We start from the raw sequence: 18,791 nt of genomic DNA, 5'->3' as shown, positions 1-18,791 counted from the left end.
ATACCAGTGTTCCATCTCCCAGTTCAGCTTCTTTTTGGATGCCTCTAATTTTACAGTAATTTTTTTATGGTCATCTTTGGCCAGAGTAGAAGGGCTTTCTCATCCTTAATCTGACCTCTGAAAAAGTACAGGCATAAAGTCAATGAATGACCGCATTGTGGGGCTGGGTTTTTTTTCCAAAAGGTTTCTCCAGCAATGTTGATTCTTCTTAATTTCCTTAATGAAATATGACCTACATATTTATTTAAAAAAAAAAGCCAACGTCCAAAATACCTCCCCAAGAATGAATTTGAGATTACATCTTCAAGTAGCTTCTACTTACCTACTTTTCACAAAAAAATTGTTTAAAATGCAAGCATGCTCTAAACATACGCAAAAGCCCCATTGTGATATGCAAAGATCTCGCTATGCCTAGACATTTGCATTCCTCTGTTAAAATGAGATGAATGAAAATAAAGATGAAAACGATATAAATCTAATACCAGAAAAAGGCACCAGCCTTTGTTTAGACATTTAAAAAGGCAACAGTCATATTTTGTTTAGTTATATTATCCTTTATTATTTTACAATATATTTCAAAAACTTTTACAGGTGCCTTAAACTGTTCTACAAGAGCTGCAATACTGTCATAAAAGCACACCTACAGACCAAATGCACAAACAAACTGTAATACCTATTGGTACTGAACCATTAATATCCAAAGGGTGTAGTCTTTTAGTAAATAGATGTGCAGTAATGCAAATGCAAACAGATGTTTATGCAGAAAAATAAAACTCTGCATTCATGGCTATAGAACAGAGGACTTTTCAAACACATTTGGTACTGTAACATTCTAGACAGCAGTATGAGTAGTATTACATATTTAAAGCAATACATGCCTTGAAAAGCCTGTATTTTCAATCTGTGCGTGTAAACCTGGATGAAAAATAAACTAGATATATTAAAAAACATGAGATATCTAGTCTGCCAACAAGCTTTTGTTTCTTTTTTACCCTAGAATGACAATTAACGGGTGGGTGAACTCTGACCTGCATTATTATTTTACATTACCATTTCCTCAGCATTTCTGTAGTATTATGACAGCCTGTGAATTTTGTTTTTCATTCCTTCCTTCTGCACAGGCACAGGGGAATAACTTTGATGCATTAATATTTTTTTTCTGAGTCTCCAAGTGGTAAATATAATTAATAGTATAGCAAATACATTACCACAAAAAAGCATTGTATAATGAGGTTTATAACATTATTTAAAAGTTGTCAGCTGTATTTCTCTGGTGCAACAAAGCAGTGGCACTGCAGTTTTCAAGCACTGTGTATTGAATCCTTTCGGGCACACAGTGTTTAGTAACAGTTCAGATATATATTATTCTCTACCTACAGAAGTTTTGCTTATATTATCACTTCCGGTCACAGAAATTACCAAGACATCTTTAAACCTAGACTGTCTGTTAAGTAACAAGGTAAAGCCAATTGTCTGCATATGTTTTTAAGCCTATCCAAGCTGATGTACTTTCATGGAAGCCTCATGAAAGACATTAGGATGGAACAGTAATTATGTATCAGATTTGTTAGGTAAAAAAATGAAAAGGTTTAAAGCCAAAATTTATGAGTGTGGCACTGTGGCAAAAGAGGCATTCAGTTCTGCTTTATTCTTCAAGTTTAAAGTTTCAGTTACCATTAAATATTTACTAACAGTGAACACCATTTCTTAACCAAATACAGCCTACAACCCTCTATTCTCTGCAGACAGAGCTGCACTGGGTCATCCCTACATTAGACCACAAATTTTTTTTTGCTAGTCTTCCCAGCTAGCCTAAACAGCAGTCAGTGGTATTTGTTAGTTTTATATATATATATATATATATATCTCAGTCAGTCACACCCATCATTACAAATATGTTCTACTTTACTTACTGTACAATGTATGTATATGTATTTGTGTTTATTCAATCCCTTATTTCTTAACCTCAAGCACTCCAATGGTTAAGGGCAGGCTGGAAAAAATTCAATATACATAAAAGGGTTATAAATTTCAAGTCTGTAGTGATAGCAAAAAGGAACATCATTGTGCTCACGCTGTGAACATGGTTGGCAAAAATAAAGGCAAAAAAAAAAAGAGGCAGACTATTTTTTTCTGGAGTCAAAATCTAGAAAATTAAACAAAATAACATTAGTCCAAAGGGATGCAGAAATAAAAAGGGTATTTCATTTAATGCAGAACTAGAGCTGTTAAGAATTTTCTTTCGCAGAGGCCCTGAGACTTGAGTTAAATGGATTCTCCCCATCACGTGTTTCATGTGAAGCCAAACTTAAAGCTCTATACGCATAAACATTTGGTATATAACAGTGGACCCATTTTTAAAAAGTGAAGCAATAGAATCTAAATGAAAAACAAATTAAAGAGCAATTTGATTGGAGGCCTCTGGTTTTTGACCCCTGCCCTATCAGGCTAAATGTCCAATAAAATGTAAAATGCAGCATACATTTGCTTAATCTAAAATTTTTGTGATGATTTATTGCAAATTGCACTTGGCAGTTCACCACACCAATGGAAAACTGGCCCCCCTGTTGGTTCATTCACACAGTCTTTTAACACCAAATACAAGTCACCAGTAGAAAGATCTTGATAGAAAGTTTGCTGCTGTGCTGAGCCAGCTTGCTGCACCTTCTGGGTGCGACCCAACACGAGACACTGCTTTGTCCTGTTCCTTAGTAGGGCTTTCATCTTCTGGTAAATATTCAGGTAGATCTGTATTCTGCTCTACTTCTACTGGAGTATCTTGGAATGGAACTAGCATCTGATAAAACACAACAGATTAAAATTACATCAACTGTTGTAACTCAAAAGAATGATACATATATATATATATATATTGAGGATGACAGACATGCATGTTGTGAGACTCCTTCCCTATTCCCCTATACATCAAGAATATAAATGGAACCTACTATATATCTGGAATCTACTATGATTAGGATATAAATAAAAAAAGCTTTGGCTTAACATGCAAGAAAAAAAAAAATCAATAAAGACAGCCCTTTTACTGTAGTTGCAAAATAAAAACAGTGCAGCAACTGCAGCCAAAAAAACCCCAAAGGTTCTCTGTGATCCTTTTCATATCATTAAGGAGAGAAATATTTACAGTATTTTTGTCCTTCTTCCAAACACTTAAGTTTTGTAAAACTGTTCTACGGATACATGCCCTGACATCGGATACTCTTCATTCTCCTTCTACTGTATGTGTAGCACACTCACTTGAAAAATTTTGCCTGGCATCAGATGTCATGGACACAGAGGTGCTGGTATTAAAGATAGAGCTGAGCTAGAACAACTGGTATTTTAAAAACATATCCTACCTCCTCGCCACTTTCACTTTTCACAACTTGCTGTGCCTTCATAACTTTGGTTGATGCTATTGCCGTTGCCAATGCCTACAAGTACACAGAAAAAAACCAAGAGCTTAGTGTGACAGAATGCAATAACATGAGGATCTGGAGGCTTGTCAAGCACTTACCTCTGCTTTTAAGTCTGAGCGAATTCGGACCACACACCTTTGAACAGCCATTTGAAAGGTAAAACTAATAACACCTTTAATTTTCAACAAGGCTTCTTCACAAAGATTCCTTCGAGACTGGAAAAGAAACAAACACCCCACAACTAAAGTACTTTCATAACACACCATGTGAAAATGCTCACAATTAATTGTTAAGGAATTCCTGTATGTCTGAGGGCAGGTTGTTACTCAACCACATTTTTGCAGAAGAAAATTGAGACTTACATTTTAGTGCACAAATATTAGGCTCTCTTGCCACAAAAAAAAAAAAAAAAAGAGAAAAATTGCTTACACTTTAGAAGTCAAAGAAGGATGGAATCAACTGTAAATAATTAGACAAAAGTGCTGAAAAGCAAAGAATGTTTTTTTCTGCCGTATGATCAGCTAAACAGTCCCCTCTGGTTAAGTTCTGATTGACTGAAGTGCTCATTGATGAATAGTTAGTGTTTAAGTTGGTATTTATCAGACACCTTGCCTCCATACTGACTGAATGCATCAAAGCAGCTGTTGTATCTTTCAGCTGCTTCATCTGTGGCAGCTCACAGACATCACTGCACAGCACAATTCTTATTTCAAAGGGAAAATATTTGGTTGATAACCCACAGAATGTTATGCTTAAAGCAAGTGACATTGCCTGCTGTGCTGTAACATTACATTGACCTGTACTAGTTGCATCTGCTCTACATTATCTCAGAATTTTCTGTCATTTATTTTTCCTTTTAATATTTGCACAGATTAGTTGTAACAAAACAGATTAAAATATACTTGGAGAGACTGCTAGCAGAAAAGGGGAAAAAAGAGGAGATGCACTGTACCAGAAATAAACTGACAGCCTTACACAGGTTCAAAATAATGATGTATTTAACTTTTACTGCAAGTTTCTGCAAGGTTTTAAATAATAAGTTATTTCAAAGCATGTTACATTAGCTCTCAAATAATTGGTGGTCAGTATTTGGGATAGTTTCATGCACAACAAGTAAATAAAATTATTTTAATCTCTGAAAGAACTATGCAAATCAGGGGCGTTTTTTGGCAGTTTAGCATATATATTGAACTAATTTGTGTAAGTTTATGTATTTAAATAATGTTTTTGAGACTTTGAAAAATAACTTTATACCACTCATTCACAGCTTATTAGCCTAAACAAATATTTTATTCTTACATGGGTGTATAGCAATTCTGTGACAGAATTTGGCTTTTTACTCTGAGATCCCAGGTTAAATCACAGGCATATCAGTTTAATTCAAAATGAACGTTCAGTGATTAGATACCTGACAAATCACTTCTTAAAAGAAAAAGGTCCATACAGACCTTACCAAGGCCCATATAGACTCCCCAAACATCTGGAAGCTTGGCAGCACCGGTCTTGCTGCACAAATGTCCTTTACAAAGTATGTTTAACTATGGCAGTTAGGCACAAACCTCAATACACAGCTAGACATCTTTCTGCATGGTACTCCTGAAGCGTGGGCACAGGGTAGGACAGGTACAGTGTAGGACAGGTGAAGTTTAGATTATTTTCTTGCACATCAAACCCTGATCACCATACCCTAGACAAGTACTGCTAAAATGTATAGACTAGAAAACTTACTGAGGGGGGTGCCACAGACTCCTGAAATACTGCTTCATTCTTTCCTTTTTTTGTAAGCTTATAAGTAATTTTGATAATTAGATCTTAAAATAAAAACATCCAACCCCACACTAAACCACAAACGACCTTTCCCTCCTTGAAATAATCAGTATCTAATACTTGAGGTTTTAAAATCCACAGGCATTTGTAGGATTTGCAATCATTCCTAGCAGCAGCTTCTTGTTCCAAATCTAGAAGATAAAACACAGGTAAACTTAAAATACAGTGTTTATAACCCTGCGTTTACCTACTATGTTTTTTAACACTCATATGTGCCACTTTATAATCTTTGCTAGTTAAGTTGGGAATAGCGTTGAATGAAACTATGCTGCTTTTATTGTTCTCATCCTTCATTATCCTTCCAGTGCTAACTTACCGCGACGCTTAAAACAGCATTACAGGTATGTTTAACTGCTGGGTGAGCACCTGGAGTATCACTAACATTTCTTTAATCATCTGATGATGTACATAGAGCAATGTACACTAGCCATCTTCAGCCAGCGAACAGTCAGATTTTTCTTTTCTTTAACAGTGAGCTAGAAAAACATGCTGGTGCGCTCTAGGCAACTACAGGAGCCTGCAGTTTTGCTCTCTGGAGCTAAGCTTTTTCGGGATACCTTTGCCTCAGCTTTTAAGAGAGAAACTCCACAAATCTTGCTAAGTTACATTTGTTGAAAAACACAAATAAACACTTCTAAGATAGAATTAGACCATAGCCAGCATATCTAAACTCACAAAACATAGGTGGACGAAATTTCTTGCTTGGAGATACCTGTGAACAAACAAATCAACTAGAAGCTTGAAAACAAACCAAAGCAAACTTAACAGGAGACAACCAATAGGACTGAATTAAAAAAACCCCTTCAGAGCACAAAAGCCAATGGTGTTGACAAAGCACTGCCTTTTAGACATAGCAAGTGCTGGAAGGACAGAACTGTAAAAAATATTTACTTTGTATAAAGTGAGCTAGAGCAGCATGTTATTTCTAAAGGAATTAACTATGGTCTTATGAAAACAGTACGATGGGTATGCTGTTGGTAAACTGGGCCTGTGGACACGCTTACTTGGCAAAATATAAAGCAACAAAGCAAAGGATCAGGTCTGATCATTTAAAATGGGTACAAAACTGAAGATACAGAGTCCGGAGGGCACTTGTGGATAACATGCTTAAATAGTCTACATGCTGTTTGGCAGCCGTAAAAAGGCAAACATGGCCCTGGGGTGTTATCTACAGGGGTATGGTAGATAAATCCGTAGAAGTTATTCTGACATTACATAAAGACTCAGTGAGACCTCATTAACTCAAATGCCATTCTGGTCACTACAGTAGAAAAGATCTCACAGACAATGAAAAGATGTAGCAAAACCAGCTCAAAGAAAATGCAGCATTTCTAAATTAAGAGTAAGGGGGAAAAAAACCACCAAAACCAAAACCCAGTGTCTGAAATCTCCGTAACTAAAAGGAAACTTATTTTTTGTTTAACACACTGATACACTCACAAGATACCCTTAAGCAAAGCCGCTAAAGGTACCTTATTTATCCCCTTCTTTCTTGAAAAAGAAAATTAGGAAAGGCGAAAACAGAATAGTTTTTTAGAGTAATTAAAAAGCCATCAAGGAACTTACCTTAAAACATCTTCTTTAGATCTTCTGAGTAAGCTTGATTTATGCAAGATTTTATTACAGATCTTGCGATTCAAAATATAATTCATGGAAATTGCTGACAACTGATGATGCCACACAAGCAGCCTGAATACATTGTTTTTGTGGCAAAATACATCTCAGTATGGCATGCCTTATTTACATAAATGCTGAAGGTTTCCTTACCGAATCATCAAGGCCATCTATATGCAAAACCACTGTCTTGGCACGCTTATTTGTGCTGCCGAGGAAAAACTGTGCTTTCCGTCGACGATAATTCATCTCATTCACATTGTCTGTGTCTGACATGTTAGAAGACTGAAGGATATCATAGACTTCAGAAGCTAAAAGTTTAGTCTCTCCTGGTGTAGTGGTCCTTCAAGAAAAAAGGGATTAAGATTTGTAAATATTTCTTTTTACATTAGTACTCTGAACAGTTGCTCATTATGTCCTTGAAACTGGAATACTCCACGTGCTACAGAAATACAATTATACAGTCAACAAATAGCAAAGATTTTAAAAGAGGAGAAATTAGGCACAGCTATTTCCTTTCCAATACTCCAATTTTTAAGTCTGTAAATTCTAATATAATTGTAAACAAGTCTGTGTTCTCAAACAACCTGAATATAGTTTACATCAGTTTGACAACTACAAACCAAATGTTAGCAGATGCTCAGTGCACCAGTTACTTTGTCCATGTTGAGGTTTGGTTTTTTTACCAAAAGATCTCCAACTGCCTTGTGAGTTTAATTTCCCACTTTCCTTTTTACATAATAAAAATAACCTCTCTGTTCAACTGCAATCTTTCCAAATGTTTTCTTCTCTGAAGCTACTGAGCACAAACAGCTGAGCAGAATCCCAGTTCTTGAGGAATCCGAAGGTTATTTCTGATTAGACTAAAATTTATGGTACAAACTATATGTTAGCATTTTTTTAGACAGAAAAAATGTAGATAATTGAACATATATTAATTTCTTATGATTAAAGGTAATTTTAGTAAGGTACTAACATAAATCTGTTGTCTAAATTCAGGCATTTTAATTATGCCAGTGATTTAAAGCTATGTGCGGAAACAAAATTATTACTACATCAACTTGTAATTAATCTTAAAATGATGAATGACAGCTTTGCTGCTTTGTTTAGCAAACACGAAGTAACAAGTACCTTTAGACTTCTTTTTTCTTCCATTTGACTTCTTTAATTACCAGACATTAAACACATTTTCCATCCTACCATACAGACAAATAACACTGAAGCAAGAATGTTAGGAGTTCTCAGCTTGTGGAGGTCCCAGCTAGCTTCCCCCCTGCCCCTTCTCTGCACCTGGTTTTGAACCACACTCATTTGGAGACGAAAACATGAGTTCTGGTGATCATTCAGTACACTGACAGCATTCAACAACAAAAAAAAAAAAGGTAATAAGCAAACCACCAAGACATAAAATAGTAAAGCATTTCAGCATACGTTCAATTTTAAATACATGCTTACATTCTACTTTCCTACAGTGAAAAAAAGAATATGTTAATTCACAGAAACAAGTGCTGGGAACTCACAAAGATTTCAACTTCAAGCTTCCACAATTTGTTAAAGTAATAGAACAAATGATAAAGCCATGCAAGCTGATGTCTTGAGGTAGTAATAAATTAGCTTGTGCAAAAGTGACAACTTATCAAGATACTATGAAATTTACCTGACCATTAGTTTTAGCAAATTCTTTCAACAAAAATGACAAAATCCCTGGCCATTTCAACAGATTTACAATAGCAGACTTATTTTTTCGTAAGTTTAAATGCAGTTAACTAAGCACACTACTGAAAATATCATTATCCCACCTACAGCACCCACTATGCTGTTGGTAAGAGGGTTTTTTTGAATAAAATTTTACTACTGCATTCTAGAGTTAAAAAAAATTCAGCAAGACAAATACAAAATAAAATATACTTAATATTAGCCATAATACATAAATGCATATATACATACACAAAAGAAAGATAAAGTTATCAATATGTCTAAATATATAAAATATACAAGTACCTAAGAGCAAAAAAAAAAATCAACAGTCACTTTCATACAAGTTTTGTGCTCACAACATTATAGTTGGCATAGATCTTGGAAAAATAATGAACCGAGATTAACTGTATTACTGAAACAACCTGTTGACTTGCAAACACAAATTTAAATCTCCTCTTATTCAATACAAGCATTCTAAGATATTCCCAAAACAAGTCTATACAAGTAAACGTTATGCATATGCATACACACACTCTTAAACTACTCTGATAATTTCCTGTATTTTTCCAAATAGAGGATTATTACTATCTACCACTAAGTTACAGATGGTAACTCTAGTTACCCCTTTCACATTTAAAAAAACCACAAAAGCCCAAACACAAGTCTTTAATCTTATATAAAGAGAATCTGTTGCAAAATAAGCAACTGACTGTGAATAAGCAGCAGCATGAAACTCAGACACTACACTACAAAGGCAAGAACAGTAGATGTCACATACAAATACCAGGTCGCAAAGCAATCCCCTAATAAAGGTATAAGCCAGTTTTTATTCTGCAGAAATGCAGTACTACACTTTCAGCAACTCAGTTAAAACAAAACTGCACAAAATTCCATACAGAAATTACTCTACAATTTCTAGTGCACTGGTAAAATGAGTGAATACAAGTTTTGCATCAATCTTATTTTTTAATGAAAGTGATTTATACAACAGCTACAAAAAGAATAGAAACCTTAGTATTTTAATATCAGGCTAAATCTAAGGAAGAATTTAGTGTTGGTTTGTTTTTTTTTTTATAATGAGGGTGGTGAAACACTGACAGGTGGCGAAACACTGACAGGTGGCAGATGCCCCATCCCTGGAAACACTGAAGGTCAGGTTGGACAGGGCTCTGAGCATCCTCATCTAGTTGAAGATGCCCCTGCTTATTGCAGAGGGGTTGGACTAGATGCCCTTTAAAGGTCCCTTCCAACCCAGACTATTCCAAGATTCTATGATCTTTAAGGAAAATAACACCTGTCTAGAAGTAAGTATAATAAACCCTCTCTATTGTAAAACCAAGGTGATGTTCAATGCTGACTGTTTCTTTATACACTGTATTAGTAACAAGAAAACGAATACAATGAAACTACACATAAAATGAAAACAGAACAGTGGAAGTGTGGGTTTTTTTAAAAAATAAGGATAACACGCAGGCTCTGGTTTTGTGGCCCGAAATGAGAAAAAAAATGCAACTTTAAGAGGGTTCTGATGACACTGGCACAGGCCTTCCCAGCACCTGCACGTCAGCAGTTTGATACCGCTGCTCACAACTCTCTGACCCAGTCTCCTGCCACCACCACAGCAGTGGTGGCTCTTGCTCACCTGCCACCCCAATCACTCTAGTATAGCACTTCATTCACCATCGAAGGTGCAGGTACATACTATAAAGTCACTGTGCAGTTAGAGATTGATTGAGAATAATCAATCACTGGAACAACCTCCCCAGAGATGTGACAGTCCCCATCACTGAAGGTTTTCAAGATGCGATTGGACAGGCTGCTAGATAGTCTCATCTAGTCCCCCTTTCCCAGAAAAGGTCAAACCAGATGATCTTTCGAGGTCCATTCCAACCTGGGCTGTTTTAATATTCCATGACTAGTGTTCTGCCACCCTGCTAGGGAAACTGTAGTCTCCAGTTAGAGCAGAGTAACAGTTGGTAAGAGTCGGTAACACTCTCTTTCAGAGGCGGTAACATCTCACATTACTTCAGCCTGCCAGAAACTCAGATCTTTATCTTTCACTGTTGTTTTGAATTCCTGTCATCCCAGAATGGTCAGTATTGGAAGGGACCTCTGGAGATCATCTAGTCCAACCCCCTGCTAAAGCAGGTTCACCCAGAGCAGGTTGCACAGAGCTGTGTCCAGGTGGGTTTTGACTGCCTCCAGAGGACAAGACTCCACAAACTCTCTGGGCAGCCTGTGCAGTGCTCTGTCACCCTCAAAGGAAGGACGTTCTTCCTCATTCAGACAGAACTACCTGTGCTGCATTTTGTGCCCATTGCCCCTTGTCCTGTTGCTTGGCACTACTGAAAAGTCTTGGCCCCATCATCTTGACACATGCCTTTAAGATATTTGTAGACATTGATAAGACCCCCTCTCAGTCTTCTTTCCTCCAGGCTAAACAGGGCCAGGTCTTTCAGCCCTTCCTCATAAGGGAGACATTCCAGTCTCTTAATCTCATAGCCCTCCACTGGACCTTCTCCAGTAGTTCTCTGTCTCTCTTGAACTGGGGAGCCAAGTTCAACTTAAACTGCTGCCAGTCCTTCCATTATGTTCACCCAAAGCTGACTGTATAACATGACCACAGAATCCAACATATTATGTATCTGTCAGAAGAGCATAAAAGAAATAGCTGTCTTTCTTCACAACTAAAAATAACTTTGTGAACACGGTCCAAGTGCTGCAGAGGTTTTATTAGCACAAGACATTTTTTAAAGTTTTAGCTAAGCTTAAAGGACACAAAAATTACTGGCTACAGCTCCAAAGGTGTATGGGATGTGGGTTGAGTACACATGCTTGAAAAGAATGCGTAAGCAGCATATAGCATTATGGCTGTACAACCACCATGTGACAAGTATACATGCCGCATTGTAAATGATAATAGAAGGGCCCCAACAATCTTCCTAGCATAGCTGTATCTGATGTAAAAATAACATAGAAAGTTATGTTTCTTCCTTTAGAAAAAGCACAAAGTCTGAGAAAGACTAATACAGTGGATTTTCCCCTTTTGGAGAAAGACAAGACAAATACATTTGTAAATATATATATAGGGGTTTTTATATATATGTGTATGTTTGTGCAAAAGACCAACTTATCCTTTTTAGAGCTGTAATATTTTATGTATAGATTTTAAAATAAACGTGTACATTACATACACACTTCTGTATCAGAGGAAACATGCAATCATAACTCTGCTTAAAGTACAGCAGACCCTGTGTACAAGCAGAGAAACTATTACATGCATCTCCTCAGTGGCATACATTGTGCTCTAAAGACACATTAGCCCAACAGATAACATACTATAACAGCACTTCACTAGTATTAATTTTTGTTTCAGTAAGTTTATAACCTAGAGTCAGAAGGTCTTCAAATTAAAGAGGGTATCTTTCTTTACCAAAGATTAAATTACATCCTAGATTCTATCAAAAGGAAATTTGTGTCATTTAATTCCAAAAGTCTCACTTCTACATTGATGCTACTTTTGACTGTACTTGTTCCATTTGCCCACTACCCACAATAAGACAACAAAATTACCCATTAATGAAATTTCAATGCTCTTGTTAATCTTTGAACAATCACCTCAGCCCCTGGGAAGGTGATGGAAGAAATTTGGAAACCATTTCCTCCAGACAATTAAGGACAAGAAGGTGACCAGGAAGAGTGAGCATGGATTCACAAAGAGAAAGTCATGCCTGGCCACCCTGATAGCTCTCTACAATGAAATGGCTGGCTTCATAGATTAGGTGAGAGCAGTGGATTTCTCGTGACATTGTCTCCTATACAATTCTCGTAGAGAAGCTGATGGAGTATGGACTGTGTGAACAGATAGCAAGGTAGACTGAAAACCAGCTAGATGGCCAGGCCCAAAAGGTGGTGATCAGGGCTGTGAAATCTAGCTGGAGTCCAGTATTTAGTGGTGTACCCCATGGGTCAATACCGGGTCCAATTCTGTTCAACATCTTCATGAACCATCTGGATGATGGGGCAGAGTGGACCCTCAGCAAGTCTGCAGATAACACAAAACCGAGAGGAGCAGCTGATACACCAGAGGGTTGTGCTGCCACCCAGGGGGACGTGGAAGTGCAACACCTTGCCCCTGGGGAGGAACCAGCACCGGCTGGGGGCTGACCAGCTGGAAAGCAGCTTGGCTGAAAAGGCCCTGGGGGTCCTGGCAGACGCGAAGTTCAACATTAGCCAGCAACATACCCTTGCAGCCAAGGTGGTGAATGGCATCCTGGGTCGCATTAGGAGAAGGGCTGCCAGCAGGTGAGGGAGGTGATCCTGCTCCTCTGCTCAGCACTGGTGAGGCCACACCTCGAGTGCTGTGTCCAGCTCCGGGCTCCCCAGTACACAAGAGAGATGGGCATACTGGAGAGAGTCCAATAAAGGGTCAGGAAGATAATTAAAGGGCTGATGAGGAAAGGCTGAGAGAGCTGGGACTGTTCAGCCTGCAGGTGAGAAGGCTCAAATCTTATCAATGTATATAACTACCGGAAGGGAGGGCGCAAAGACAGAGCCAGGATCTTTTCAGTAGTGCCCAGTGACAGGACAAGAGGCAATGCCACAAATCAAAACACAAGAGGTTCCCCGTGAACATCAGGGAACACTTCTTCACTGTGAGGGTGACTGAGCACTGGCATCACTTGCCCACTGGAGTTGTAGAGTCTCTATCCTTGAAGATATTCAAAAGCCACATGGTCCTGGGAAACTGGCTCTGGGTGGTCCTGCTTGAGCAGGGGAGTTGGACCAGATGACCTCCAGAGGTCCTTTCCAACCTCAACCATTCTGTGAGTCTGTGAATATATATTACAAATTGAGAGGTTGTTAAGCAAATTCAAACAGCAATGTACATGGAGCAGATCCATTTTTACCTACTTATGGATATCTATTTTTTCAGGTTAAGAGTATTTTAGAAGTTAGGCTTTTGTGTAAGTAAAGCAAATATATTTTCCCCAACTACTTTCCTTACATACTGTTTTCCCTAAGAGTTTTGCATGACAGCTTAAATAACTAATGCTTCTGATAATTAGACTAAAATATAAGCAGCTGTGTAATTTTATTTTGATTTCAGAAATTTTCTGCTCCCATATTTAGACTTATGGTTCACTGCTTAGTCCTAAATTGTTTTATATTAAGACATTATGAACTAAAGGCAAGGCTAGATGGAAAAGGAGAGGCTTTGTTCTCAAAGTCATTAAACTATTTGCTAACTGGTATTTCAAATGTTTTCACCTTAGCTTATAGCATGCTCTTACCAGCCACAGTGATCAAGGGAAAGTTATTGAGCTTATTATACCTTGTAATAACAATTTAGAAACTTCTAATACAAAACTTAAAATTCCAATAATTTACTAGATACATGGAGAAAAGCTACAGCTCATTCCCTGCACAAGGCTGAGAAACCTCTGTGAGAAGAGGGCAACCAGAGGTAGACTCTTTCTATCATAGAACAGCCCACTCCCTGAAACTGTTAAGATCTAAGCAAGGAAAATGATATACAGGAACAGCGCATTTGCAATACACCACTTATGCACATGTAATAGGCAATTTCACGTACAGAGTGTCTGTACTATATATATATTCAGTATGCATGGCCCCATAAGGGAGGGGGCATGGTATACAGCCTTACAATCAGTGGAGAAAGGCTGTGGTGCAGCCCATCAGAAAAGGCGGACATGCATTGTATGGCTCATCATTATGCTCTTGCTCATGAGTACTGGAAAACCAACACAGAAAAATTAGATTAAAAGCAAGTCTATAAAGGCAAAGAAAGCTAGTAGTGGTGAAGGGAAGATCAACTCAATCCACAAAACTAAGGAAATAGATCTCAACCTTTTAAAGCCAGTTCAGGTAACATTTCCCATACTTACATCTCAAGGAATTTACATACTAATGGAAAAACAGTACCCGAAAGCACAGATCTTTTTAAAAAAATCCACCACACAATTAAAATCTAACAAATATGAAGAGTTTGAAGAATAAAAATGTCTTAAGTACCCAAGTTAAGGCTCATACTTGGCAAGACCTCAGCTGAATACCATACTAAATCTACTCATGAATGAAAAGTAAAACCAACTCTAGATTTAACTTAGTCTTACCACAGAAAAATCCCAAGCCAGTCAGTGAATGTAACAAAGGACTGGATGCATAATTTTTTCTTTAAAATGCCCGTTTGAGAGACTCCATTTCTAGAATGACCCAAGTACCTTTCCAACAAGTTTGAAAAAAACTTATGATCACATTAGAAGTAGACATTTTCACTTGATCCCAATCCTTTTCATACATGCAAGTACTGCTCCTACAAGGCAAACCTAGCATTTTATTTCCATAATGAACCTCATTCACTGCAATAAATGTAGTATCCTGTATGACACAAAAAGCACAAGTAAGAGTTTAATGGATTGGCATGAATTCTATCTAAATACATCATTAGGTAAATGCAGCTGTATTAGAAACCTTAAAGCATATACTTGGTAGAGATTTATCATCTGATTTAATTACAGTTATAGAGTGGCTAACAAATTGATATTCCCATCAACTACACCTTAAGACCACTGATGTATTTGTTTCCAGGTGACCAATCTCTTTCAGAGCCCATTCTTTCTATATTTAAAAACAGAAATCATCTCTAGCACTAACTAAAGGGAGCAGCAAGCTGCAAAGAATTGCTACATTCTGTAAGGGGCAGGAGGGGGTTGTGGGAAAAGCACTAATCCTTGATTCTAGAAATGAGACACAGTGATTGACATGGTTTTGATGAAAACTTTGAGCATGAATGACAAGCCTAAAGAAAGAGCATGGTATTAGAGAAAAAGCAATCTGTTTCAAGACAGTTATCTGATCTGGCTGTTTTTCTGGCTGTTTTGCTCCAGTGCTAGGGCAAGATTCTTTCTTATCTCTAAGAATGCTGCTCTTTCTTTGAGCTTTTAGTGCATCCCATGATACAGTGGGATCACAAGCATATAGCTGCTCTCCTGATGCATCCCAGGCAACATGCAAGTAATTTGAAAACAACTTGGAAAGGAGCATTACTTGAGCACATACTTGCTCACAGTCCCCGTCAGTGCTATTACTACGCTACCCACTACAGTACACCTCAGCTCCCTCTAGCCCCAAAACACCTAGAAAAGACCAGGTAACTTTATACAGCAGCTGACAAAAAGGATTACCACCTGCTTTCTTAAAAGAAAGAAGTCAAAATCCTCTAGAATATAGACAGCAGGATCCTTATGCTGGCCAACAACAACATATCAAGCATAGTAGTGGGTTAACAATAGGAAAAAAAAATCATAGGCATAGAACAGGAAAAACAATAGAACCTGTAGGACTGGGCAAGTTCAAAGTGGCACAATGAGCTGCAGTGCTATGAATCTCCAATCAAAAACCAAGCAGCTGGACTGCCCAATGAATCTACGTGCAGCCGCAGTGCTGTTGTGCTATGTGACTGCACTCCGATGATATCAACCCTGTGCTGACCACATAGTACTTTTATTTACTTCTAGGTTGTTGTACCATGGAAACAAGACAAGGTCAGACAGACTTTCCTGCAATGCTTTCTAGACCTCCAAGATGCCTGCCACTTGGCAAATCTTCCAGACTCTGCTCACACCACTAGCTATGACAATTCGGCCAGGAGACACCAAACCAAGAAAAGGTTGGAACAGGACAGGGAAACCTGATGTCTTGAAGTTGATTTTGTACTAAACAAAAGACAACTCACTGAAATTAGGAGTCAGGATTGGATTACCCAGTGCCACTTCCACGTCAATTTAAGACATATGCCTACTGACCCTGAAAATTTAGAGAAACCCTATGTAAATGTTGTGATGTTCTGAAGACTCCTGAAAAATAAAAAAAAGGCTAAATATTAAGTTGTAAATCTGAGTAAAATCACAGTACTATCCCATATCAACTGCTGTAAAATCAGTGACTGTGATACAATCTTAAACATTTAGCAAACTGAGTAATTATCCATGCTTAGAACATTTCCCCGATTCATTCTATTGTCCTCTGGTCACAAGAGGAGAACGAACTTTCAAGAATGGGATAACAGATTTGAACATGTGCCATATGTTTAAGCCAGCTATTCATCCAATTTTGTTTAACTCTTGCTATTTACATGCTAAATGGAAGATCAACGTTTGATCTTCCACAGCTTGGTATCTACCATATGGACATATTCACCATCTTAAAAAAGGAAGAAATCAAGTTTTGTTACTCAACTAAACTCAAAAGGCTTTAGAGTAGTGTTTGCTAGACAGGAGTCTGCACAACAGACACAAACTCCAAGTTGAATTTCACAGTAGCTATTTCCAACATCTTGCCTGCTAATGAACAGTAATCATTTCATGGGTTTATATGGCAGAAATCATGTTTATTATATGGCTTCAAGAAAATGCATCAGGTTTTAAAAAAATAATAATAATCTTAAGGGTAAGAACTGACTCTGATCCTTTCCAGTGGAAGACAGCAAATATTGGCATAAAAAAGCCAATCCTTCCTGGCAATAATGCCGTAGCAACCAGGTAGAAGTATCGGTAGTGCTGGAATTAGGCTCTGTACTACAGCATTTTAGGACCATCTTGAAAGAAGCCAAATATCACTTCTTGTATTATCAGCATGCTAACAGCATTAAGTAAATCATATAGTAATATATGATGATAGTAAATTATCTGGAAAATCCTTTTAAGGCTTAAAACCCCCACTGTTTATTTTGATTTTGAGAAACAGGCTTTATCTAGTTATTTCCCCGAAATTACTAGAGAAAGAAAAAAAGCTTGCAAACTTAGAGATAAAGGCTTCCCTAAACAAAACCTGTGTGAATAACAGGAATTAAACTACAGCACCAACCTGTTCCAGGGCAAAAAATAATGCAGGTTTAGTCTATGCAGGCATATCTGTGTATAAGCTTTGTATCTGACTCATTTGCTAATATAGTCAATATTAATCTATTCAGCAGATACTTGAAGTAGTAACTTTGAAAGCAACAACTATTGAAACATCTTATTTTGATATCTTGAACTACTTATTTGTTGGCAAAGGACTTTTTTTTAAAGCAAGCCAGTATTAGCAGCTTCACTGCTAGCCAAATGGACAGCGATCAAGCAAAATAGGTTGAAGCATCCGCCAAGGTTTAAAAAAAAAAACCTTTTGTGCAAACTTGATGATATACTGTGTAGTTACAGAATTTTAATTTGTTCCCAGTTATTACATAGGACTTCCTACCTGCAAAAATCAATGGAAATCTTGCAGAAAGTTACTTAGCATGTACTGCAAAACAATGAAGTATAAAAAGCCATTCCTGAATAGAAATACATCTAATTTAGAATAACATATTCACTTTGTATTAGTTGTTCCAGATAAAATCCACTTTCTTCTAAAACACCACCTCCATTCAGAAACTGCTAATGAAGACTGCTTAATCATTAATATTTTTTTGAGGCATCTCCCCCTGTGGCACTTATTGCCTGTAATACCCACAAGAAACAACACTTATGGTTTAATAGAAAAAAATCTGCCATTTTTTTGAGGTCAAAAAAAAACAGCGACAAGCATCACCTGCGCACAAGCGCACTGTAACTCAGAAGTAGACATACGATACTGGCAAGGCAAGATGAGGAACCTCACAGCACTAAGTATCCATCTACTACCATAAATGGCTCCAGCCCACAATACTGTCAATCTGCACCTGCACTAAGTATTAAATACTTCACAACTCGCTACTTTGATTTCAAAGCATCTTAAACCTTCTCTGCGCTTTATTTCAGTAAGCTGTCTGCAAAAGTCAGCATATCGAAGAACCTACATCAGCACTTTTTCTTGTAAACTCAATAGTAACTGGTAAAGGTCACTCTATTTCCAAAATGCTTCCGACACCAGCTGACAACAAGGCTTATTGAGTGTTAAAAGCACTCTGTGTTGCCATTACTATTCTTGACTCTTCTGCCAATCCACTTAAACCTCTTCCCTCCCACCTCAGCACTGAACCCCACTATAGAAGCAGAAGACACATGTCAAGTCGGTCTTGAGGCACTGAGTTCAGCATGATGGTATTTTTTTCTCTACCACAGTCAGCAATTAGTTAAACATCAATTCAGATTCTGTTCCTTTTAGCATATCAGAACATTGTGCCACGCTCTAAACCATTTCATTTTTTATAATCAATACTTCTCAGAGTTCCATACTTCTTTAAATATA

At 37.5% G+C, this 18,791-nt stretch overlaps 1 protein-coding gene across 2 annotated transcripts in view; it reads right to left on the bottom strand.

Annotated features, from left to right (window-relative positions):
• Window positions 1–774: 774 nt before the first annotated feature.
• The window catches only part of ARMC1 (armadillo repeat containing 1), a 32,906-nt gene continuing 14,889 nt past the window's right edge, over window positions 775–18,791 (bottom strand). For both annotated transcript variants that reach the window (XM_056331466.1, XM_056331467.1), the window contains exons 4-7: window positions 7,011–7,200; window positions 3,515–3,631; window positions 3,357–3,431; window positions 775–2,797 (exon numbers count right to left, since the gene is read on the bottom strand). In XM_056331466.1, coding sequence (XP_056187441.1) covers window positions 2,606–2,797; window positions 3,357–3,431; window positions 3,515–3,631; window positions 7,011–7,200 — 574 coding nt within the window. In that variant the 3' untranslated portion in view covers window positions 775–2,605. The remainder of the gene's footprint in view (window positions 2,798–3,356; window positions 3,432–3,514; window positions 3,632–7,010; window positions 7,201–18,791) is intronic.

The sequence above is a fragment of the Falco biarmicus genome, chromosome 3 (genome assembly GCF_023638135.1).
Source record: "Falco biarmicus isolate bFalBia1 chromosome 3, bFalBia1.pri, whole genome shotgun sequence".
Taxonomy (NCBI): domain Eukaryota; kingdom Metazoa; phylum Chordata; class Aves; order Falconiformes; family Falconidae; genus Falco; species Falco biarmicus.
This window is presented reverse-complemented; position numbering and strand designations above follow the sequence as displayed.